Source organism: Sceloporus occidentalis, unplaced genomic scaffold (genome assembly GCF_023333645.1).
Source record: "Sceloporus occidentalis isolate IW3139 unplaced genomic scaffold, rSceOcc1.0.p SCAF_6, whole genome shotgun sequence".
Taxonomy (NCBI): domain Eukaryota; kingdom Metazoa; phylum Chordata; class Lepidosauria; order Squamata; family Phrynosomatidae; genus Sceloporus; species Sceloporus occidentalis.
Window position 1 is genome coordinate 106172674 of NW_028316986.1, and position 26424 is coordinate 106199097.

Below are 26424 nucleotides of genomic sequence, written 5' to 3' on the forward strand. Positions count from 1 at the left end.
TGGCCTGGGGAACAGGGAGCGGAGAAGGAGGTGAGTGGTGCGGCTGCGCGGGGAGGCAAAGGTAGACGGAGCCAGCGCTTCCTGCGCACGGGCGCGTGGGGAGGAGGAGGAGAGGGGGCGGAGGCGGCGGGAGAAGGTGGCATGGCCACGCGGGGAGGCGAAGGCAGACGGAGGCAGTGCCTCTTGCGCGCGGGCGCGCGACCCTCCCTGCCTCCCCGCGCAACCTTCCCCTGCCTCCTCCGCCCCCTCTCCTCCTCCTCCCCCGCGTGCCCGTGCACAGGAGGCGCTTCGCCTCCTCCACGCGGGCGGGCACGCGGCCTGGGGGCGAGTGGGCAGAGGAGCAGGGTGGTGCGGGCACGCGGGGAGGCGCCGCCTCCAGCTTTGCCTCCTCCGCCCCAGGCAGGCCTCGCTGCCCTCCTCTTCCTCCCCGAGAAGGAGGAGGAGGGCAGCGAGGCCCTGCAGGCCGCAGCAACTCAGCTGCAACCAGGGGGGTTCCCGGTTTTTGGCGGCACCCATGACGGGAGGGGCCCGGGGCCCCCAAAATCAGGAAATTCCCAGTTGCAGCCGGGTTATGGCAACCCTATCTACCCCATTATAAGGCAAATTGCTTTGGTTTGGTCCATGCAATATGTTGGGAAGCTGTGCTGGCTCACTGTAGTCCTTCTAGTCACATATGCAACTTATTACACAATGCGTACAGGAACACAAACCAGTTTTCACTAGGAAGTAAGACACTGAAGGGTAATAAAAGTTCCAATTACTGAATACACGAACAGTAGCTAGGCATGCTTATGCAGATCATAAGCTGATCTTCACTTTGCCTGAAGGGTCAAAGAAACTTGGAATGAATTAAAAGAAAAGAGAAAAACATTTCAGGGATTGTTATGTTTCACGCTAAACAGTTTTGGTTGGGGGTCTAAATCTTCTAAAGGCATGGATCCCATCTGATCTTGGAAGCTAAGTAGGGCCAACCCTCATTAGTACTTGTATGGGAGACTGCCAACCAATGCCAGGTATTGTAGGCTGTATTTCAGAGGAAGGAACTGGCAAAATTACCTCTGAGTATTCCTTGCCAAAGAAAACTCTATGAAATTCATGAGGTCACTAAGTTGAAGTGACATATACACACAGTTTTAGTTGATTGCAGAATGGATCCATTCATTCCTCTCTGCACATGCTCCAAGGCTTTCAGATTGCTGAGGAAGAGAAGCATCATGGCAGACAAAAGGTGTGTCTCCATGTTCTCCTTCTGTGCTATGTAGGCCTTGTCTCATCCTTTCAAGATTTGTTCAGTTTGCTACTGCATTCTTCTGAGATTGAGAGAAGGTGAGTTGATCAAGGTCACCCAGTGCTTTTCCATGGCCAAGTGGGGATACGAAGCCTGGTCTCCCAGAGTCACAGTCCAGCACTCAAACCATTACACCATGCTGACTCTCAAAATACCATGTGCTACATTGTTTTTTGAAAAATGCCTTCACACCTATGGCGTTTGCCCATCCCTGCCATATAACAACATTAGCAGCATGGTTAAACCCACCCATAATATTAAGTAGTCCTGAATCTGCAGAAACAAGGCTCTGTTTTATTCCCTAGGGCTGGCCATCTACACACACTCATAATATTAGGCATTTTAGTTTACCAATGAAATTTAGCCAGTGACTGACTAAGTGAAGCTCCATAATAATGGGATTGTCATGCCCTCTTGTTATTTGCAATCCCATGATGCAGCCTCTTGTAAGTAGAGCAACCTTGTGCTAAATGACAGGACGTGCATGCTTGGAGGGGAAAAAAGTGCAGGATGAAAATTAAGGTGATTTGCCACCCCTTAATTATGCCCAGGCCTCATAATCTTTACTAACAAGAAACACTGCATCATAACAGAGCCTATTATTTACATTGCAAGAAATAGCAATGACTGACATTAACTAACTAAGGCTTGCCAAGATGTTTGAGTTCTACAACTCATTTCTGGGTGACAAATTAAGGGTGGTGGCTGGTAGCACATCCTGTAGGAGGAATCAACATCAATGATGATTTTGGGAGGCCAAACATACAGCATTTAGATGGGAGATATTAAAAAGAATCAGTAAGCAAGATACATATAAATGGGAATTGTTGCTTTCAAGTCAACTCTGACTTATGGCAAACCTATCCTAGGGATATCTTGGCAAGATTCATTCAGAGCAGGTTTGTCATTGCCATCCTCTGAGGCTGAGAGAGGATGATTTCGCAAGTGGTTGAGAGAGGATTTAAACCCTGGTCTCCTGGAATTCTAGTCCAACACTCAAACCACTACACAATGCTGGCTTGTTATAAATGGGAGTGCAGTCGACATAAAGTTCAGCAAGGGACATGGGTCCTATGGTGCTCTTTTTCACACAAAGTTGTGTCAAAGCCCAAAAATATAAGTGCTGCACAGAGGATCACACAAGTGCAAGGGATGCATGACAAAATATAGATAATCAAAACATCCCATAGATAAAGGAAATTTTATTTGGTATGGGCACAATCAACCAGTTTTTGTGGGTAATATTACAAGCTACAAAGCTAGAACCTTTTATGTTGTGTCTTTTTAGATAGTAAGCCGGCATATAAATAAATCCTATTATTATTATTATTATTATTATTATTATTAGAACCTGACACCAAAAATTAACACTATGTCCACACCAATTTTTAGATCAGGGCTATTATAGCAAGAGCTTGAATAAGTCTTTTAGTTTGTAGACCAAACTCCTAGAATCCCCAGACTAAGCTCTAAATGGCCCAGAACAATGAACTCTTATATTTGATTAATTCAGCTTATTCAGTCTGAAATGCTTCAATTTAATCATAGTAAATAATAGCAACAAAATCATATTTATGCAGCATCCTTCCAACAGCTGGAATTCAGGAAAGACTAAAAAAGAAGGGAATAAAATCTAGTAGCATCATCTGAAGAGCTTTGATAGTATTGATAACTTCATGTTTTGAAACCAAAACGTCATGGTACACAGTGGTTAAGAAGGTAAGCTGTGCAAAAATTATGCAGGCAATCTTGCACCAGCTTTTCTTCCAAGTTCCCCCTCTCCCCCATGTGCATGGCTAGCCCTACCATTAGACAGTTACCTCAGGTGACAGATATAGGATGTCATGATGAAAAGGGAGCAAATTGTTATTTTTTATATTTATTTATTTATCGATATTCTGCTTCCAGGAAGGAAAAGATGTATCTATGGGATTTTTTGAGGTGCCAAAATAGCTTGATTTACCAGGGTACTATGTGTCTTGATTCTGGGGAAAACAGCTTTTGCTGCTGTGTCTCAGATAGCAAACTTTCTGCATTGTAACACAGTCTATTGTTACGCATATTATTATGCAAGGAAAAGCAACTACTGACATTGATTCACCAGCATAATATGTACCTTGACTTGGGGAGGAAGGGAGAAACAGCATTTGTTTCTGTGTCTCAGACAACAACATTTTTTTAGATCAAGCCAGACCATGTACAATTCTTAGACTATTCAAACATATATGTCTATTGTATGCAAATGAAATTACACTTGCCCACAATCCAATAAAGTTGCATACACTTATGTTCACTTTATTATTATTATTATTAACCTTTATTTATGAAGCGCTGTAAATTTACACAGCGCTGTACATACAATCTTTTTAGTTAGACGGTTCCCTGCCCTTGGGCTTACAATCTAAAAAGACATGACACAGAAGGAGAAGGGAGTGGTGGAGGGAAAGGGTAAGAGGTCCAGCAGTTCCTCTCTACCTCCAAGGCCTGGACCAAGGCAGATGGACTGGAGGGAGGGCTTGGGTTCTTAATGGATGGTTAATCATTTTCCAGGGAAAATACATACTCTCAAGTAGGATAATGCATATACAGTACATAGCAATACAGGAAATGGTTTGATAAACAGACAACAAAAGAACACCAAATAGCAAGCGAGAATTATGCAATGCCTGGGAAGGCTTCTCTGAACAGGATGGTTTTCAACTCCGTTTTGAAGCTGGTTAAAGAAGTGATGGCTCTTGCTTGTGGGGGAAGAAGGTTCCAGGAGTGAGGGGCAGCAAGTGAAAAGGGGCGAATCCGGGATGGGGCAGAGGAAATCCTGGGCTGAGACAGCAGACCTTGACTACCAGAACAGAGGGCCCTGGTGGGAAGGTGAGGAGAAAGAAGGTCTGATAAGTAAGGAGGGGGAAGTCCATGGAGGGCTTTAAACATCGAGAGCAGGAGCTTGTACTGAATACGGAAAGGGAGGGGGAGCCAATGAAGGGATGCCAACACAGGAGAGATGTGGTCAGAGCGGTGGGTGGAAGTGATAATGCGTGCAGCTGAATGCTGGACAGAGATTAAAGGATGGAGGTGAGAAAGAGGAAGCCCAGCCAGGAGGACGTTACAATAATCAAGTCGTGAGATCACTAGGGCATGGACCAGGATCTTGGCAGTAGAGGCGGAGAGATATGGTCGGATTTTGGCAATGTTGTATAAAAAGAATCTACAAGCCTTGGCTGTGGTCTGGATCTGAGGGATACACGACAGAGAAGAGTCAAAGATAAAACCAAGACTGTGGGCTTGCTGGACTGGTTGAATAGAAATGTTGTCCACAGAGACATTTAAGTCTAACTTTCTTGAAATACTGATATTTGAGTTAGTATTTGAAACATAAACTCGGCTGTAAGGAAGGGCAAAAATGCCAAGAAAGAAATTAGAAATTAGTATAAAACCAGTATAGTGTAATGATTTGAGTGTTGGGTTAGGGCTCTAAAATACCAGGGTGTGAATCTCTTGCCTAGCCACTGAAACCACTAGGTGATTTTTTAAGCAAATCATTCTCTCTTACATTTAGAGGAAGGCAACGGCATACCTCCTCTAAATAAATCCTGCCCAAAAAAAATAAAAAATAAAAAAAATAAAAAAAAAATCCTAGGATAGGGTTGCCATAAGTCAGAGTTGATTTGAAGGCATGTAACAGCAACAGCTGATGCTTTTATTCAAAAGCTAGGTGGGAATTGCAAATTGTAAATTGGGTGGAATTGGAAGATCAGTAACCCATTTAAACATATTAACAACAGCAATACTATGGCTAGAAACTGAAGAACTGATTATTTCAATTATACAACCTACCTAAACAACAGATATATTTATAGTGGCACATTATGTGGTCATTTGTAAATTATTTAATAAAGTTATACAAGCTGTATTATAGTAGTTCTATATTCAAGCCAAAAATCAAACTAATTGCGTAGGTGGAGGCTAAGAGTAATTATATGAAAGCCTGTGTCTTTTTTTTTTCTTTATGAATATTCGGTGATGAAACATAGACAGCAGCAAGAAAATGTTACCAATCAACCCACTCAACTCTGTCACAGTACACGCTTGTGCTCAAACAAACCTCTCTTTTCTCTGGCTTTGAAAATACTTGCATTTTGCTTTCTTTAAAAAAACCCTACAGTACAAAAAGCATTTTTTCCATGTTTGACCTTCAAGTCATCACTGCCACTTTACATAGACAAGAAAGATAGTCAGTAAGACATAGAAATGGGAAAGAAGATGCTACAGCTCAGCAGCCTTCTGGAACAGCCGAACCTCTGGCATCTCTACCCATGACCAAGTTAATGACAACTGTTTTCAACACTTAGCACATTTTGAAATACTGCTTTCAACAGCAGAATATATTTATGCTGGATGAGAATGAGGTCAAAAAAAGAAAGTCAAACAAAGGTCATACTTTGGACACTGAATCGTCCTGTACTATATTTCTTGAGAAGAGAATGATCATTCAATAAACTCTAGCATGCTGTTAATAAAGAAATAGTGCAAGTGTTACCTAATATACATTTTATTCCCCAAAGAACATTTGGGTTTGGGTTTGGGGTTTTTTGCAGTTGTTTACAGGTATGCATCAAGTGGAATTAGGTTGTCTGAAAAGATCCTATGAGTAGCAAGTCCCATTTATATAATTTGTTGGCAGTGTCCATGTTTCTTGCTTTTATAAGACAGCAAGATTGCAGAATCCATAGTGATTCAGCCTTCTGCAGGTAGCATAACTCTTTTTGAGTCACGCCAGTTAATGATCAGTACATCTCAATGGCAAAAAAGAATGGTCTGAATTCACTATGGGAAAAGATGTGCACATACAGGAATAAAAGTTGAACAAACTGTTGTGTAGATATAATAGGCTTGCTTGGGAATATGAAAAGGTAACATTGCAATGAAGATATTACCCCTGGAAATCCTAAAGAAATAGTGAGACTCCTTCTCTTGGCAGGCTCTTGGAGGGAAAAAAAGTTATAATTGCTTACTTTTTAGGTGGATGACTTCCAGTTCTAGGAGCAAATTGACTCTCTCTGATCCATCCCATTTCCTACCAATTTGCTTGCCAGCTTCAAGCTACACCCTAACATCCTGTAAATGAAAGGTTCAGCAACTACATAAAATCCTCCTAACCAATAACAACTTGTTCCCCATGCCTCTGTATCTATTGGAATTATCCTTACTTCAGCCTTAATTTTCCTTGCTGAAACCTAGCACTAATCCTTGATCCCCAAACCATCCATCTTACTGCTCTGTAATTGTCAGCCTTTCAGCAGCTGTGAAACATTGCCAGAACTGATCCATAACTTACTTTGCCTCTGCTGAAATCCTTAATCATGTTGTAATTACTTCCTCTATATAGAACTTCAATTTGTACTCATAGTCTGCCTAAATCTCTCTACCAATCTCAACCTCTCCCAAATTTAAGGGTGGGATTCTTTAGGGCTGTCCAACCACTTGCATTCCATGTTAAATCATCTCTTTCCAAGTTGTAACTGCTTTCCTTGAGAAATTTCGTTGGTTCTGACTGACAATGCATTTTGTACAGTAATTTTTCATTCTTCTTTCTTTTTTAAAAGCCTCGCAATATGTCAGTACACTTCATTGTATTTTCTCAGGCTTGATTTTTTACTGTTCTATAGAGGTACATATAGGGGCTTAGGGATTGCCTCAGTCTAAGGCATATCCTTTTGTTATGTCCACACTTCTTCTGCTGTTAAGTCAAGTTACTAAGGCTACCTTATCTTGGTTGACATCTCTACAGCCAAGCCCATCGGTGCTCCATGCTCTTTTCACTTCCCCTTGCCAACTGCTCTCTCCCAGGGGCTCTTCTTATCCCTTTATCCTGGCTTGCTCATGCTGTTTCTCAGCCTTGCCTCCTTTTCCCAATGTGGGCTCATCAAACCACCATCCAGTATCCATGGATGACGTCAATTCCAGCTTCCAGTAACTGCCACGCTGTCATCTTTGTGGCATAGGAGCCACAGAGGGCTGCCCAGCCTGTTGATGAGTTGCCACTATTTTGCAGACAACTCTCCCAAACAGATATAGGACAATGCCTGCTCTGTGTCACTCTACCTTGTGCTGAAATTCACATCCAAGCAGGATTGTAGGGTGAGGTTTTGCCAATGTGTTGTAGTTCTGAGGTTACTACTATACAGCCAGTCTGCTTCAGGGATTTCCTCAGGGCTGCTTCTCATGCTACTTTCATTGGGGATCCATGAGATTTTGAAAATATTGAAAATGCAGGCATGTTGAGAAAGATGCTGTACTGTGGAAGTATGCTTAGCAGAAGCGGCAGTGACTGCACCTGCAATTGCAACTGGATTCACTATCACATATATGTGAACAACCTTGTATGATATCATCAACAGCAGTAAAAGTGAGATATTGGAAGAAAGCAGAGATGAAGCAGAAATAAAGGGACAAAGGGGGAGAAAAGGGGGAAATGACATACAGTTGTAGGGAGGCGAGTTATACTGAAATAGAAACTATGAGGAACAGGGAAGAGATTCCACTGAAGAGTACTGTGGAGGAAAACAAGATTAAGGAAAAATAACACTGAGTAAAAATGTGATGGAAAAAACCCTCTTTTTACTGTTAGTTTCTACCTTCTACTCCCCCTAGAAGCTAAAATGTCTAAATTGAGACTATTGAACTTTAGCCTGACCATGAAAAGACATGACTCACTAGAAAAGACACTAATGTTTGGTAAGGTAGAAAGCAGAGGAAAAGAAGAAGTCCACATTCCAGATGGATAGACGTAATCAAAGCCACAGTCCTGAGTCTGTAAGATCTGAGCAGGGCCATTGATAATAGGGTGACTTGGAGGTTTCTCATTCATAGGGTCACCATAAATCGAAGTCAGCTTAATGGCAGTTAACAACAAGAAAGTGATGAAAGAGTAGTGGAGAAACATAGACTTCTGGTTGCTGGGTTGCAGTAAACAGTGCAAATTCACAGCTGTCTCTGGAATCCCGTACTGAGCATGCATGAAAAGCAAAAGAGAAAAAAGTCTACCTCCAGAATATGTTGACAAAAAAGTATTAATCTTTCAATATGATCATCAAAATAGAAATCATAAGAAAAGTGGAAACTTGTGAAAGATAATAAAAAAGTCCCCGGATGAATTTCGGAAGAAGCCTTTAAGTAGTTGCCAGAAGGTTCAAAAGGTTCAGAGCAGGCAAGACTTAGACCTGACCTGGTTGTGTTATTTCACATGTGCATATTGTTAGTTCTGAATAAAACTGTGGTGAAACAAACTGAACAGCTTTCTTTTTTGTGGCATAGAAACCTCTTCCTAATCTTTCCATGTTATTTCTGCCTCTGGTACCAACTTTTCTATTCAATAAGTCAGGTCCAGGAACGCATCTCCTTCTTTAATAACAGAGGTATACCTACAGTTAGAGGCTCACAATCAATATTGCCTTCCATGCCCACCCCTCTTGGCTGCTCAAGTATTTCAAAACTGCTTAGCAGGAAGTGAAAGAAAAATCTACCAGTAGTCAGACTTTGTCTTTCTGTTCTAACTCAGTTATGCTTTAAAAAAACAAAACAAAAAAACAAACAAATATGCAGCTGGAAACCTTTTCATGGGGTGGAAAAATAAAGGTAAGCTTATATTTATTATTAGCATTATTTCAAATCTATTTTTGGCAGCACTTTTTTGTTTTTCACCATTGCTCCTGACAATTGCATAGTTTACATGTATTAGAAATAAGAAGTGCACCACATTTTCCTGAATTGTTGATTTTTGCTTTAGTTCCTTTCAAAAGAATGGGAAGAACAGGAATAAAAGGAGCAACAGATTGCAAATGAAAGCACTGCTGCAACATTCTTTACAAAATATGCCGTATAGCAAAATGTACAATCAATAATTGTCTTTATTTGGTGGTATGTCCTAAAGACAGACATGAAGGGCAGGTTTGGGGGCCAAAATTATGGATTTTGATTATGATCTGTGGTGAAAATTAACTTTTTACATGGTCTTTTACAAGGGTAAAACTTAGAGGCATGTTAACAAAGGCCCCATTCTCACTAGCCCATTTGCTCTGGACAGAACTGGGCAGATCTGGTTGCCCCCATACCAAATGTGCCCAGAAAGAAGTTCGTACTGCTCTTTACCTTGATCGATGCTTTTGCCCCTCTGAAGTTCACATTTGCAGTACTGCTTTAAAATGGAACCTCCTTTGTTGTCAATCAAATTCACTTCCACTTTTGTCAAAGGTGACATATCCTACAACCATCGGCCAACAGAATTGGTTCTTTCCCCCCTTCTTTTTAAACAAAACAAAACAAACAAAAAAAAAACTGGCGGCAGTGTGTGCATATTCTGTCAACTTGTCAAATTAAAAAACCTCCAGGTGTCTGTGTGTGTTGTGTGTATTTGGGTCATTACAGATTATGGCAACATTAAAACGACCCCATCCTGAGGTTTCCTTGGCAAGATTGGTTCTGAGGAGATTTGCCATTGCCTTTCCCCTGAGGCTGAGAGAGTGTGACTCCCCCAAAGTCATGGGTTTCCACAGCCTTCCCTCTGAATGCCAGCCTTTAGCTTCCCCTTCGCTTCCAGCATTTCCTCCTCTTTGGAACCTCTTCCCTTCCCTTCCCTTCCAGCCCAATGCCACCTCTGAAGACCTTGCCTCCCCCCCATGCCAGCCTCTACCCTTCTCTTCCAGCTCAAAGTATGCGCATAATCCGTCACAATAATGATAATAATAATACCTCACCTCAGAATGCATCTCTGCATCCTTTCTTTGCTTTCCCTCAGATTTCCACCCCAGAATGCCATCTCTCCTTACATACACATATGTAGCAAAAGCATTCACACATTTGCCAAAAAGGAAACACAAGCATTTGCATATTCTGTCACACACACACAATTTTAAAAAATGCCACTTGCAAAGTGACCTGCTGTGCTGGCAGCAAACAAATGAAAGGGAAATGTAGCACAAACAGACACATTCTATCAATATGTATCAACCTGTAGAAAAAGCATTTGCATAATCTGTCAAAAATAAAATTACAAAAAGAGAGAGAGAGAGAGAGAGAGAGAGAGAGAGAGAGAGAGAGAGAGAAAGCTGCTTGCGAGGGGAGGCATGCCCTGACCTCTGACCTCCCTTTGACCTAAATCCCTCCCCTGAACTTGACTTGATCATGACCGAGGCCAAGTTCACATTTGCCAGCAGCAGGAAGAAACGGGTTTTCCTAAAAGATACGGGAAATAATCCACTTTTGGAGAAACCGCTCTAAGGGGGATTTGCCCTGGATTGGGTGTGCAAGACCCTAATTCTGATGCGTTTAAACTGCTGCCAATGGGAACTTCTGACTTTTAATCCGGTTTACAATTCGGTACAAAAGGTAGTCTGAATGGTCCCAAAGTATGTAAAGGATGAAGCAAAGGAAAACAATACTAAGGAACTTGGCTGTGCTCACCCTGAATGGACGAGGAGGGAACTACAGTAAATGGTGGCTGTGAGGGAAGAAGGGACCAGGCATGGGCAACAGTCCCTTTTTAATATAAGAGTTAAAGTACAATAGTTACATTGATCCATGGATAAGCTGACAAAGGTTTTTGGAGTCAATTTCTGACTAAAATTTCTAGACCTATACATGGGTGTGTTTTTTGAGACAGTTTGTTCTCTGAAAGAGAACAATACTGCTTTGCTTATAAATATGATGATGCTTGAAGTATCAAAAGCTGTACATCCAGAGAATTACGTTATTCAAAGCAACAGTTATACCAGTTGGGTAGGTGGGTAGACATAGCAGGGCTTCATGGTAGCACAAAAGTAAAATAAACATCAACAAACTGGTACTTGTTAGTGGCATGTGTATTTCCTCTCTGAGTAAATAATTGGTACAAACACCTTTGGCAGCAGTTACAGCTAGAGTTCGGGTTACGTCTCTCTCAGCTTTGCATATTTGGATCCTGTAATTTTTGTCCATTCTTTTTGGCAACATTGCTCCAGCTCTGTCAGTTTAGATTGGAACTGGTTACTTTTAAGTCTTACTACAGATTCTGAATCAGAGGGCCAGACCTTGACTGGGCCATCCTAATACACTGAAGTTCTTTTTTGTCAATGACTCCAGCATTACTGTGGCAGTGTTTATAGGATCATTGTCCTGCTGGAAGGTGAACCTGTGCCTCAGTCCCAGGTTCTTTGAATACCACAACAAGTTTTCCCCTAGAATTGCCCTCTACTGGGCTCCATCCATCTGGGCCTTAATCTGAATAATTTCCTGCTGATGAAAAGCATCCCCACAATATGATGTTCCCCTATGGTCAATGCTACCTATGGGGGTGATGTTTTCCCTATGAGAATTGTGCTGTCAAGGCAATGAGTGCTGTTGGCATTATGCCACATATAACATTTTGCAAAACCAATCAGTTTTGGTCCCATCAATCCAGATAACTTTTTTCCACATGTGTGCTGTATTTCCTATCTATCTTTTTTGCAAATTCCAAACAGGAACAAGCCGCCCTGATTGCATCTTGTAGAGGGGGTGGGATATAAATAAATTGATGATGATGATGATGTGGTTTCTTACAACACCAGCTTTCATCTCACCATGCTTCCATAAAGTCCAGCTTGTGGAGTATGCATGATCTAGGCAGAATCAGCCAGATTGTGACAAGTCTCTTACTACATAAAAGAAAGTTAGAAAGAAGTGGTGGGGTTGGAATACTGGTTTGGAGTTTTATCAAATGAGACAGCCATTTAGTAAGCTACAAGAAATAGTTAAAGTAAACTAAATCTTTAGGTTGTTGTGTAGGCAAATAAGGTGGGGAGCAGGGAGAGTTAAATCCTTGGTGCTGCGATCTATGTCTTTACTCTTTCTACACAGTAAAGATGGGCTAATAATAATAATAATAATAATAACAACAACAATAATAATAATAATAGACTGCAAGAGACAAGGGCTGTCAGAGGAAGTCACAAATATGGAAAGGATGACATTTAAAAAAAATTCTGAGTAAACAAGCTCAAAGTTTGTGACACAGGAAAAATGTAAAACAACTTGGAAAAACGGAACCTTCAAAAAAGTTATCAGAGCTGAGTCTCTGCTTCTAAAAAAGAAAAAGAAAAAACACCAGTCAGCAAGATTTCCCAATAATCTTTTCTGTGCAGCTTTTAGCTGACAGTAAAACAAGATACGGGCCTTGTGCAACTGCAATATAGAGCAGAGGTCTTTTGCTGTTCCAAATTGGGGGGAAGGGAGGAGAAGCAGCAGGAACAGCCAACACATGAGAGAAGAAAAAGAGACTGAAGGTGCATTTGCCCTCTAGGAACAATGCATTTTATAACCGCTTTAACTACCATGGCTCCATCTTAAAGAATCCCGGGATTTTTAGTTTTGTGAGGCACGAGCTCTCTTTGAGAGAGAAGGCTAAAGACCATGTAAAACTACAAACCTCAGGATTCTATAGGATGGAGATACAGCACTTAAAGTGTTGTCAAACTGCATTATTTCTACAGTATAGAGGTATCCTGAATCTCAGTCCTTGTCTCCATGCATGGGTTTGTTGCTGCTGGAGTCCTTAAGAACACCACAAGAGAGTTATCTACCACAGAGCTGCAGCACTCTGTCACCACTTCTATCTGCCATGGAAATCCTGGGACTTCTAATGTGGTGAGAAAGAACATGCTTTTGTTCCAATCCCCCTAATTATGCTCTCAGAAGTAACTAAAATAACAACTATTACTTACCTTTTAAAAAAATATCTAAATTCTATGGCCTCAATCTTGCTGGTAATCCCAACCAAACATACCCACTGGAGAGAAAAAGGAATTTACCCAAGTATTTACTTGTTATTCAACAAGTGTTATTAAATTAGTCTATCCAGCTGAAGTAACCTATAGGATTCAGGCCTATAAATCAATAGTTTATGGTACAAAAAGCAATATATTCATGTCCACCTTTGCACTTCAGCATGCACAATGGAGCAAAAAGCACTGTAGAAATAATCCAGTTTGAAACCACTTTTACTGTCCTAGTTCAGTGCTAGGGAATTCGCGGAACTGTAATTCTGTGTGACATTTAGCCTTCTCTGTCAGAGAGCTCTGGTGCCACAATAAATAACAATTTCCAGGATTCCCTAGCCCTAAGTCAGGGCTTTTAAAGTGGTCTCAAACTGGATTATTTCTGCAGTAACTATAAAAATAGCTGTTAAATTGCAAAATGGGTGTCATTAACCTGCATTACGTTACAAGTATAAAATAAGACAATGTAGTTGTACCATCATGGAGTAGCTGCTAATTAAAAGCAAATAGTTATATTACCTTCAAGGGGGGCCCACATAAGTCATGGTTCTCCTCTGAAGAGAGAGAGCACCAGCATGATTAATTAAAGTCTGAGTGTGGTATTAGACGGTGTGGGGCTCAGTTGTTTATAAGGTGTTACCTAAGTGTGATTTAGGCATTGAAAATAATAATAATAATAATAATAATAATAATAATCTGTTTATTTGTATCCTGCTTTTCCTTTGCAGATCAAAGTGGGTTACAGCAAGTACAACAGTGTACAAATTTTACAACAGTATTCATATATAAAAGCGCAAACAATTCAATAAAACAAGTTAAAAACAGGATAAAAAATTACAAAATTAAAAGCACAACAGTGGCTAGCATAAAGGACTCTGGGTAGATTGGTCCTTGGCTATACTCTAGAAACACGTCACTGACACAGTGATATGTAGCATTTTTTATATTACAACAGTAGGATATCTAGTTCCACTTGAAATGTCTGCAGCACTGACTGCTGCTTATAGCATCTCTGACTGCACTAGTAATGGGTTACCAGCCTGTCAGATGTTTTTGGAGGAAAACTCCCCTAAGCCCCAGACCAGGGGTCGGCAACCTGCGGCCTGTGGGCCGGATCCGGCCCGCCAAGGCCTTCCTACCGGCCCCTGCGCAGTCCTGCCGCCGATTTTCCCTGTTTTCTCGCCGCTCCGGCCACCATTTTGTTTTTCAAAATGGCGGCCGAAGTCTCGTGTGACCTCAGGATGGCAAAGGTCGCGCGAGATTTCGGCCGCCATTTTGAAAAACAAAATGGCGGCGCCCATGTAGGAGGCCTGGTGCAGCCCCTGTAGCACTCCAACAGGGCTCCAGGGGCTGCAGCAGGCCTGCAGCAGGCTCCACCTCGCCCTCCGCCTCCCTAAGAGCAGGGAAAGGAGGAGGAGGCAGAAGGAAGGAGTACAGAGCGAGGGAGCCAGGGAGCCAGAGCAGCAGCTGCAGCCACAGCAAGGCCAGAGGTTGGTTCATTGGGGGAGGGGGTTAGCTGGGTGTTCTTTCTGCAAAATCCCCTCTGAGCACCTTGTGGCTTTTCTGGGTTGAAACTGTGTGCATGCTTGCTGCAGTTTATTTTCAATTGCATTTTAGTAATTTCCTTGCTTGTAACTTTATTAGTTGTATTATTATTACTACTACTACTACTACTACTACTTGCCCTGGGTGTTCTTTCTGCAAAATCCCCTCTGAGCACCTTGTGGCTTTTCTGAGTTGAAACTGTGCATGCTTGCTGCAGTTTATTTTCAATTCCATTTTAGTAATTTCTTTGCTTGTACCTTTATTATTATTATTATTATTATTATTATTACTACTACTTGCCCTGGGTGTTCTTTCTGCAAAATGCCCTCTCAATGAGAAAGAGGGGGAGGAGGTGGAAAGGTGAGTCATTTCAGGTCTGCCTTGGGTTTTTCCCATTAATTTTTAAAAATATATAACACTTATTTTTGTTTTTTTATTTCATTATTTTTATTATTGCTTTTTATTGTATTTCATTATTTTTATTATTTATGAAGGTGAGACAGTGTGACTTTCCAAAGTGCTGTAACAAAGGTCTGCTGTAACAATGATAGTGGTGGTGGTGATGATGATGATGATGCTTCGGTGGAAGCTCCACCCCCAGTGTGTGGCTCCGCCCCTGGAGGGTGGAAGCTCCACCCTGGCATGTGGCTCCGCCCCCAGAAGGTGGAAGCTCCACCCCTGTTATGTGGCTCCACCCCTGGAGGGTGGTAGCTCCACCCCCGGCTTCAGCCCCCCAGCTGTCTGAGGGACAGCAACCTGGCCCCCGACTCAAAAAGGTTGCCTACCCCTGCCCCAGACAGTCTTGCCAATTATCAGGCATTATAGGAGTCATCATCCAAAACATTTGAAAAGCTCTTTCTTTACTTTTTCAAGATGTTATATTTTTCCCCTTTCCTCTCTCCCCTCCTCCTCTTTGTCATCTTCTTGTTATGGATGATGGCCATACAAAATATTTTCATTTGTTTCCCACTTGGCAATATTTTTTCTGTCCTTCTACAGGAAATGATAGAGAGGGCTGTAATGATTTCAGAATAACCTGTGCTAATAGGCAGCCTTGGTGTATCAAACAAACAAACAAAACCTAAGAAAGATAGTTGTTCCACCACTTGCTAATGCCCTTTTGAGAAGGAGGATGTTTACTTTTATCATCTCCATCATTTTTAACTCTCCCCTCCTTTTTTTGCATGTGGATATGGTAATACAGTTTGTACTCTTCAGAACTGCTGAGTCAAACCAAAAATAGTCCTTGCAATTAAAGGAAGAAAAAACTCACCCTATTATCACAGAACTTCCCACCTGTTGCATACTATAACCACACCACAAACAGAGAAGCACACCACAGAGAACATGGGTTTCTCCTCCATGGCAAGACCCAAGATTAGTTCCTTCTTTCCTTCTGTATGCAAACAAGTAAGATAAAAATGCTTCACTGTGGTTTAGGCACCTCAAAACCCTACTGAGTTTTCCACTTCAATACTTTTGTGCATGGTAAAATCCTGTTTATGAACTGTACATTTTGAATGTGAGAGAGCAATGAAGAGACGTCTGTATAAAAGTGTGTAGAGCTAATAAGTATTTCACTCAGATTTCTAATCTATGCCCACTTCCTTAGACATGATTCCCACTGAACTCTATGGGAAGTACTGTGCAGAAATCTAGTTTGGAGACAGTGTATAAATGGGGTTGGGCTCTGCCACTCCAGATATAACCCATATCAAGCATGAGCTGACTGAAGGCATTCCAGAGCACTGCTGCCATTTTTTTTTCTAGATAGTAGACAGCAGACTGCATTCTTAGTGGATTGGTAACTCCATCCAGAACCAGCATGCAAAGGGATCCTGCAGCACTTTTGAGAAGAACATTTTCAAACCATGTATGCTTGAATCCATGTATAAGAAGGGCCGACTGTAATAGCCTCTGCAGAAGGTCACTTTATGGCAAGGCCAAAACGCGTTGGGCTTTTTAAGATAATAAAGTTTGTGGACCATCAACAGCACATGGAAGCTCATTTCCTTTAACTCTTCTACTGTGAATACGTGCTTTCCAATGTTTTGTTCTATTCTCTGGCACACTGGCACTTATTTTTAAAATGGGTTTATCACATTTGCACATGGCTGGGCGAATGCATCCCGTTTACAGCCCAGATGCCAGCTGGGCTTATCCCACGCCTTTTCAAGAATGGGAAAGTCCTGTTCTTGAAAAGCAACAGAATAAGATGAGCTGGCTTCCGGGCTGCATATGGAATGCATTCACCCAGCCACAGCCACAGCCATTTTAAAAATGAAGGCACCTTTATCTCATTAGGGATAAGGCACATTAAAAGAGAGTGTGCTAATCTGGACCAATCTATGTATAGAAATAAAAAAATTAAAATTATGTTTTGTACACATAATAGTTTATGCTATTAGCTCTTCCAACAAGCCACTTCCATGTTTATTACAAGGAAGCCTATCCATTTAAACACACAGGGACAATTCTCAACTGAAGATGCCATGCACATGACACTTATTGTTGTTTGCGTTCAAGTCATTACTGACTTATGGTGACCCTGTTGAAAACCTATTGTAGGGTTTTCTTGGCAAATTTCTTCAGATGGGGTTAGCCATTGCCATCCTCTGAGCCTGAGAGGTTGTGACATGCCCAAGGTGACCCAGTGGGTTTCCATGGCCAAGCCGGGATTCAAACCCTATTATCACAGAACAGTCCAACACTTAAATCACTACAGCACGCTAGCTCTCTCACATGACACTTAATGGATCCTTTTCATACTGGAGTTTTAAAAGTGAATTGTGTGAGAAATCTGAGTTCCAAATGTTATCCTTGGTAGATTAAAAAGATAGAAAGAGAGAGAACAAATAATTTGCTTCACTTACGTCTGTTTCACCAAGGTCCTCTAGGAATATAGTTTTGAGCTAAAATTTCCAACAAAATCCTCAAAAGTTGATGTTTTGGAATTTTGCTGTCTTTTTGTGTTCACTGTACTTTGTAATTAGACAATAAAATAGTTTTGCAAGAGCGATGCTTGAACAGGTTACTTTTGTACTACAATTCCCAGAATGGCCTAAGCAGCGTGTCCAAGAGAGCTTGAGATCCCTCATAGAACTCTGTAATTCCTGGAACTCACTGGGGCAACCACAAAATATACTCATTTCAAACTAGTTTAAATTTAATGGGTAGACAAAGGAAGAGATAAACAATGGGAAACAGAGAGAGTCAATAAAAGAACAATCTGGCAGATGAACAAAGGGAAGAACCTGTGTCTGCTGCTATTAACCCTCATGTTCTCTGTAGTCTTGCTGAAGTTAGCATATTCCCCTCTTCCCACAATTAGGTTTTCTGCACCACAGATCACCTGCAGTTACTACATAATAATATAGTTCAATTGCTTTATGTAATAGATGCAAATGCACATCTCTCAGTCAAATTACATAGAGAAATCCCAATGAAAATCAGTAATGCATTCATTTAAAAACTGTCTGCTGTTAAAGCACTTTACTCAGAAAAATGCAAATAGCTGAATAATCAAACTTCAAATCATGGCTAGGTCAGGGCAGGAAACAGAGAGGTCAAAAACCCCGAACTAGCTGATGTATACCATCTTTATCTCCTGTTCATTATGGCCTGTGGTTGCTTCCTATCTCAAAGGATGAATGACCTGACTGCTGTGAAATATGTCTGCTTATTTCTGAGATAGGATGTGCCCAAAGTCATTAAGTCACCTCCGAATATAACCTTGAGGGATTTAAGGCAGCAAATAAAACTCCTCTCTAGTTTTTAGCCAACATGTCAGAAACCTCCTTATGTTCTTAATGAGGTATGGTTGTGTTCATTCTAGTTGTTTAATACAGCATTACTGCTAAAATTCAAGCCTTTATCTATCCAACCAGCATGCTTTAAAAGATTAAGGGGGGGAAAGTAAAAATTAATTTTACAGAATTAATCTGCTTATTGATACTTCAACTGTCTTTGCCACCTATATTAAGAAAGAAAAACAAAACGTTTTGCTCCTGAAATTATGTTATATGAAAATTTCACTCACACACACACACACACACACACCTCTGTAGCAATCATCATCCACAGAAACACACCCTCCTCAAATGGCTGAATTAGATAGTCTCCTATAACCTTATCCTCACAAAGACACTCATGGAGCTAGGCCAGAACATGTGTATCTATCCCTTCCAGACCAATGTTCATGCCAACTTCTGTGTACCTCAGAAAGAGAGAAACGGGCCTATTTCATTTTATGTGGAAACCTTTACATGAGGAAACACAGTGGAACTCAACAAAAGTCAAATAGGGAAGAATTCATTCAACATTTGAATGCCCATTGCAGAAGGTCTTTTAACTGTGGTGCATTGTATTTCTAGCATTATTATAATATTTTAACTGCCTTTTAATCTATTTTAAATTAATGGTTTTAATACAGTTATTTCATTGCTTTTCAACTTTTGTATTCTCCCTTGTTTTAAATGTATTTGGTTTAACTTCTAATGGAACCTTCATTGGGTCCCATACTTGGAGAAAGGTGGGATATAAATTAAACAAGCATTTATGCTGGTAAATTCTCAGTTAGGAAACTAATAGAACTTACTATATAGTCCAAGTAAGGGTATGAAGTAGACAGACAGACAGACAAGTATTCTGCGGGTTGTTTTATTGTTTTGTATTGTTTTAGGAAAGTTGCAGCAGAAGTGAGCAGTACAATTTTGCGAGAATTGGCTGATACAGCCCAGGATGGATCCAAAGTAGTGTAAAATGGCTCCCTCACTCACAGTGACTCCAAACCTAAGTGATGGTCTCACCAATGTAGCCATTAGAAACGTCTGCTGCAGAGCTGGGTTGCTCCACTAAACTGTGTGCTTTCCATGTTGATATGGTCCAAGGCACTGTTAACAAGAACACTTGCCAGTCAGAAATGAATGTTTTGCCTCTGTTGGAAACCTGGCTGACTAAGCCCTTCAGTGCAAAGCTACAACGTAAGCCTCACTATTTTTCAACTGACCTCTGCTTGCCAATTCCTGTTCACCTAGGCCCATGAAGTCCTCATTTCAATGCTGAAAAAGCAATCACCAGAAGTTGTAGTAGACCCCCCCCCCATCACAACTTTGTGTTTTGCCCCCAAATGGCAAATTAATGTATTGCTGTGTTTGGATATAAGTAAAAAAAAAATCTAATTCAATTATATTCACATTGATGAAAATGAGGGAAATTTTCTCTTAGGAGAGAAAGAAACAAATGCATTGTTTTTTTTTTTTAAAAAACCCATTTCTGATCTATCCCATCCAGCTTCCTACTCATGTTTGCTCCTTTCCTTATAATCCTAGCCCTTAACACCTCCATCCCTTAGCTTGTTGATTCCCAAATAGATTCCAGCAAAATTGTCGGGAGTTAAGACTGTGATAGTGGTTTGAGTGTTGGGACTGTGACTCTGGAGACCAGGGTTGAATTCCTGTTCAGCCATAAAATCCACTGGATGACCTTGGGCAAGTCACACTCTCTCAGCCTCAGAGGATAGCAATGGCAACCCCCCTCGGCACAAATCTTGCTAAGAAAAGTCTATGATAAGGGTTGCCATAGGTTGGAAACAATTTGAAGACAAACCACACATTCACTCATTTGATACATTAATAACTTAATAAAGTAATCTTGAAATGAAGACAATGCTAGAATTCCAACTTGAGCTAGTTACTTTAGTTAAAAACTAAACTTGATTAAGTTGTTAGAAAACTTCCACACTAACTGATAAATTTCCCTGATTTTAAGTACAGTAGTTGGTTCTTGTCTATGGCTTTGCCCTGCCCTGCTCCATTCCACTTTCATCTTTGGAGCTCAGCTTTAGCCCATATCTGATGCCACCCTCCCTCTGAACTCGTAAGACCTTGAGCTACCTCTCCGGAACTTGTGTCCTGACTCTAACTCTGCCTTTGCGTCTGGGCCTCTCCTACGACCAGTTCTGCTTGCTATGGCTCTGACTGTGGAGTTTCTTTTTAATTTTAGGGGGACCACACCCTTGTTAATACTCTCAATGATGGGGTGCAAGTCCTTGATTACACTCCAGGGATGCACCATTAGCCACATGTCTCTTCTTTGGTGCTACTTGAGCCAGAGCAAAGGACTTATTTAAAAACCCATGATCTAGAAAGTAACACGAGGAATTCTGATGTGATTCGACCCATCACAGACAGATGTTAAATTTTTCAAAAACAATTTAGGTTTATATTTTACAGTAATATGCCTACAGTTTCCACATACTGCAGAAAAAAATCTATTTTGTTTCAGTGACGACATCAAAGCAAACTGCATCAGCTGCTAAATTGGTACAAGCGTTCTGCTAGGCTTTTTATAAAGAGACATATAAGGAAGCCCTCACCCAATTGGATCAGTGCCTGTATCCTAAATCACTCAATTGGATAGCTGCCTGTACTGTTAATCTGTATCTTGAAATAACCCAATGCATGAGATGCAAAAAGCACAAGAGCTCTATGCAGGACACATGCTCATAGGTGAACTCTTAATAAAATCTCATCCTAAGTGTTTCACTACACTTGAGACAGAGCAGGGAATTAACTGTCCTGAATGGAGCAATGTTTATTACACTATAGCTGGGCAATTCACCAAGTACAGGATGTGCCCAATTACAATATATTTTACCAATCCTGTTTCATAAACTCCCTATTACACAAGTCAGTGTATGCACAGCATTTATCCTTTCCCACTTGTTCATTAATGCTTGTTTCATGCCAAGACCTCCAATTTGTCTACTGAAAGATGCACAAGCTAACTAGGCCTCTGCTGCTATACTACAGAAATCAATCAGACAAGCAAACAAAAGCAAAAAACAGATGCTGACTTTGTAAGTCACAAGGGTCACATGCCACTAGTTTGCCTTTTGCTACTTTGCAGAAGCTTGAATCAAACCAGTAAGTCTAAAGATATGTATGATAAATATCCCAAACCAAAAGCACCTGGGTTGCCTAACATGAAGGATTGCAATGTCTAGGCACTCTTTCCAAGACAAATAATTACAGAGAACTTGGGTTTATGGGACTGTAAAGTCACCACATAAATACTGAACATGTACATTTCAAGGAAGAAGGCGTGACGTCAAAGCTTTACCTTCTCAGCATCAAAATATGCATCATTTAGAGTAAATGGAGACTTTCATTTACAGTAAAGGTGCATGATTAAACTAGTTTGGCTACTAATGCCGTGGATTTGTCTTAACAAGGATCTTACATCACTTTCTGACGCTTAAACATGGGCTTATGTTCAATTTCCCAAGGAAACCATGCTTAATTTGTAAAACTAACAAGCATGACAACACACTGGGCTGGAATGCATCACTGCATTCTCATGGGGCCCTCCAGCCTCATTCTCCAATTCCCATTGTGCTATACATGCCACTTGCATCATGCTAATAGAACTGAGTGTCAGACAGCACTAGAACTGGCTTTATATAAGGATTACTCAGAGTAATTCTGCAACAAATGCACACATTTGCTTTTTACAGAGAAATTGAGGCAAGGTGTGATGGCAAATTATTATTTTTTAAATGGCAATTAAAAATGTGCTTTGAAAGTATATGGTAGGATAGCTAGGCCTAAAACCAATTGCTAGTCCCAACTAGGACAGACCCATTCAGTCAATGGAAATTCCTTATATGCTGATTTACCATCCTGCAGTTGATCCATTAGATCAATGGTTCTCAACCTTCCTAACCTTTTAATACAGTTCCTCATGTTGTGGTGACCCCCAGGATACAGGAGCAGTGTCTCGGTTCTTAAGATCATCGGAAATATGTGTTTTCTAATGGTCTTAGGTGACTCCTGTGAAAGGATCGTTTGGCCCCCAAAGGGATCGCAACCGACAGGTTGAGAACTGCTGCAGTAGATGTACTCTAGTTGGGACAATGTAAAGAATGCTATCAATTTTTCATGTCTTGGGTTTCTTGTCAAGAAAACTGTCAACAACTGTGAATGTGTGCGTGTGTAATATAGGACTTTGCAAAAAAAAAAAAAGCATTTGCACAAAAACCTTTTTTTGTAGAAAAAAGTTGTTTGTGCAAAAAAAAATTATGTGAATTTTCTGCACTAAGATTTTTTTTCTTTAAATGAACTTTTTACTATAACGTCCCAAAGCATGAAATTTAACTGAAAAATACACAAACTCCTATCATCTCACCCAGCAAAGGAAAGAACAATTGTAACCATTTGTTCATGCTTACATGCATTCATTTAGGCTGAGCAATTCAATTTTTCTGTATTATCAGTCAATCTTTTGCCAATGCACAAGCCATTTTCAGAGAAATCACTGTATTAATCTTTTTGGATCTATGCAGGCTTACTGCTTAATCCTGGGTAGTTTTCCGTAACCACAGCTATACCTTATCCATGGTTAACAACTGGGATCCCTTCACATATTACTCCCATGCAATTAAGCTACCACATAAATAGGAGATTGATGTGGAAAGTGGTTCAGACATGGGCTTATTCAATGCAGATGACTAGGCCAATGGGTGGATATCTAGAAGTGGGTTCAAACAGCATATGTGATGGTAGGAAGACTTGGAACACTGTCCCTTTTCCCAATGACCATATGACACCCCCATCATAAGAATAAATCACAGCTAAGTTTGAAAGCTACAATGAGTAAACTGTCTTTAGGGCTAGGATTCAGAGACATATCCATGTCCACAATATCAGCATGCAAAGGGATCTTGTAGCTCCTCTGAGACTTGGGATGTTATCATACAAGGGAAATTGGAAGTATAATCTAATAGCAATCCGAACGCAATTATGGGGTTTCAAGTTATTGCTTGATAGACTACTACACGCAATTTCGGGCAATGAGAAGTCAGTCCAAACGCAATCATGGGGTTTCGCGTTATTGCGTGAGAGGTGACCACATGCAATTTCAGGCAATGGCAAGCTATTTTAGGGCAATGGGAAGTCAGTTTGAACGCAATACGAATTCACGTAAATTTGCTGAACTAGCGAATTCATGTGAATGCATTCTGGCCCCACTTTCTTTTCATTAGAAATTAAGAGAAATTCCTCCCATGTGATAAACTCCTAAGGCTGTGTTTAGGGCTGTTCCCTATCTCTTGAAGCTTATGGGCTCCAAACTAAAATGCAAACATTGCTGTAGTGTACTTTATTTCAAGAAAGGGCTTAGCTGAGCAAATGAAACCATGATTTCATCTGGATCATAACCACAACAAGGGCTTTTTTCATACTGACATTATGGTGTGTTTAGCATCAGTTGAAGACCTTTTTATTCTCCTAGGCATTTCAGGAATTGTTTTAGGCCCTTTACATTATAACACTTTCATTATGCTAATGATTTTTTACTTTGGTTTATATAGTGAAATTTTTTATTCATCTTAATTTCATGTTCTGGTTTTTCAATAGTTGCTTTATTGTCCCTCACTGCGGTATTTTAAAGTATTTTCTATTTTAACAGATTATACTTCACCTAAAGTAATGGTTAGTGTAAAAATAAATTAAACAAACAAGGGCTGGTTAATCAGGATTATCTCAGGCATTTTTCCCTCTCTGGAGAAGTATGCTCCAATAAGGATTCTATTTAAAGATAAGTAAGTCTCGCTTTCATATTGAAGCCTAAACGAGTTGTTCACTTGATGGGACCCATGCTCTGCCCTTGGATTTAAAGTCCTCAAACTGTGTCAATGACAGTGCTATCTAAAGCAAGCAGGAGAACCTGAATAGTAAATGGAAATGCATGTGAGGGATTCCCCCGAGACACTGGCATGAGGTTACAGGCAGGAACAGCTTTTGAAGGCATTCACACATGAAAGGGATCTCTCTGAGGTTTTCTAGAAGATCTCATCCAGCTGCACAACAAGCTATTTTCAAGACCACTGGTACCACTTCCCCACTCTGCAAATGTGCAAAAATCATTTGTCAGACTTTGTTACCTTAGGAAAGAGAGTCTTAATGGTTAACCACACCAAATTAAAATTCTTAAAGACATTAATCACACTCTCATGACTGCAGATAAGGCAACGTGCTACATATGCTCATGTAGATCTTTGCCTTTAGCCATAATCAAGAGGTATTAACCACTCCATGGAAAAGAGCTGCAAGAGGTGTTGTGGTAAAAACTGTGACAGAAGCGATGTGGGACAGGCAAAGGTCAAATGAATCCACTCTGTATTAAACAACAGTTATGTAAGAAATAACTTAATACCTGAACACAAATGGGCTGATTAACATTCATGAAATGAGACTCATCAATCCTCTACACAAAAGTGAGGCCAAAATTTATGTCACAATTCCCTGCTCAATGGCACTGGAAGCAGTTGGGTCCCTGGTTAAGTCACTGTGTTCTGTAGTCAACCATTTGTCAAAGGAGCAAAATTATCTGATAAACGCTCCTTCATTCACTTCACAGATAAATGGAAGCTGAGTGAAAGGATGTTAAATATCACCCCTGCTTGCATCATAAAGCAGTTCAGGAACACAGAGGTTTGTGTTTTAAAAAGAAGGTGCTTCATTTAATTCATGAATAGACATAACGTTCTGTCAGGAATTACTCTGGCAAGTGCTGCCTTTTTTGTATCTGTCAAAAACTCAATAAAGGTGCTGGTTCTTAAACTCATACAAAGCAGCAAACAATTAAGGCTGTAAAGCTTGATGGAGAGGAATTTGGACTCCTCTAAAGCTCCTCTTTCACTTTGACAATTCTTAGCATTGAATTGTTAGTTTAGTTAAGGTAAACAACACCATGTCCAGTTATGTTTCCTACTCACTGATGTCTAGTGAGCCTACAAATGTTTGAATTCTAGTTCTTACAATGATTCCTGTTAAATACTACGTGTGCACTGCTTTAAAAATGTATTGTATTAAAATGTCCTATTTGCTTGTGGTTTATTATAAATGGCATTTACATGCGATGTCCCCAGGTTAAGGAGCTAGTCATTAGGGAAGCAGACAATAAACTTCCCTTCTTTCTAATTCTAGATTATGCAAGTTTGTACAACTAAAATTGTGCTTTGATTTAGAGAAGGATATTAGATATTCTCTTCTACTTGTAACAGGGATGAACAGGTTGCTCACCTGTAGCTGTGTTTCTTCGAGTGGTCATCTGCGAATTCACACAAATGGGTTTATTCTGCGCTTGCGCAGCAATCCTCGGAAACTTCTAGAATCTCCAGGCAGAAAGCAATGTATCTTTCTGCAACTTTTTGGCGGTAGCCCCGCCCACCCATATATAAGGCCCCTAGTGGCCCGCTCCTCTTCAGTTCCGAATGAGCCGCTAATCAGCGCGGCAACAAGCGTTGTCAAATGAGCAGACACTGAGGGGATGGATGGGCGGGTTTGTGTGAATTCGCAGATGACCACTCGAAGAAACACAGTTACAGGTGAGCAACCTGTTCTTCTTCTTCGTGGTCTCTGCGAATCACACAAATGGGTTTAGACTAGCGAGCTGTAGTCTGTGGAGGAGGGAGTGTCAAGATCAAATAGTCACATGACAATAAATATGCAAGCTAATACCTGAGTGATTTATTTACAGTAGACAGGTTAGTGCATGGCAGACAGTAACACTGCCCTCCCAAAGGCTGCATCATGCCTGGCCCTTGCGTCCAGCCTATAGTGTCTAATGAATGTCAATGGCTGGGACCAGACAGCTGCCTTACACACATCCTCAAGGGGGATCCCGGTCAAAAAAGCTGAGGATGCGGCTACCGCCCTAGTTGCATGGGCTCTAATCCGACCTGGTAGAGGCTTCCCTGCCAGTTCGTAGCAAAGGTGGATGGTGTTGGCCACCCACTTGGAG

General features: G+C 40.8%; 1 protein-coding gene across 4 annotated transcripts in view; it reads right to left on the bottom strand.

Moving 5' to 3' along the window:
• Nucleotides 1-26424, bottom strand: part of LOC149311234 (forkhead box protein O3-like) — a 146625-nt gene that overhangs the window by 50034 nt on the left and 70167 nt on the right. Inside the window, exon 1 of one of the 4 annotated variants that reach the window (XM_089530621.1) lies at nt 7980-8226. The exons of the other annotated variants lie outside the window; for them this stretch is intronic. Coding sequence (XP_089386747.1) covers nt 7980-8153 — 174 coding nt within the window. The 5' untranslated portion in view covers nt 8154-8226. Of the gene's footprint in view, nt 1-7979; nt 8227-26424 lie in introns of those variants that run through there. 4 annotated transcript variants of the gene reach the window in all.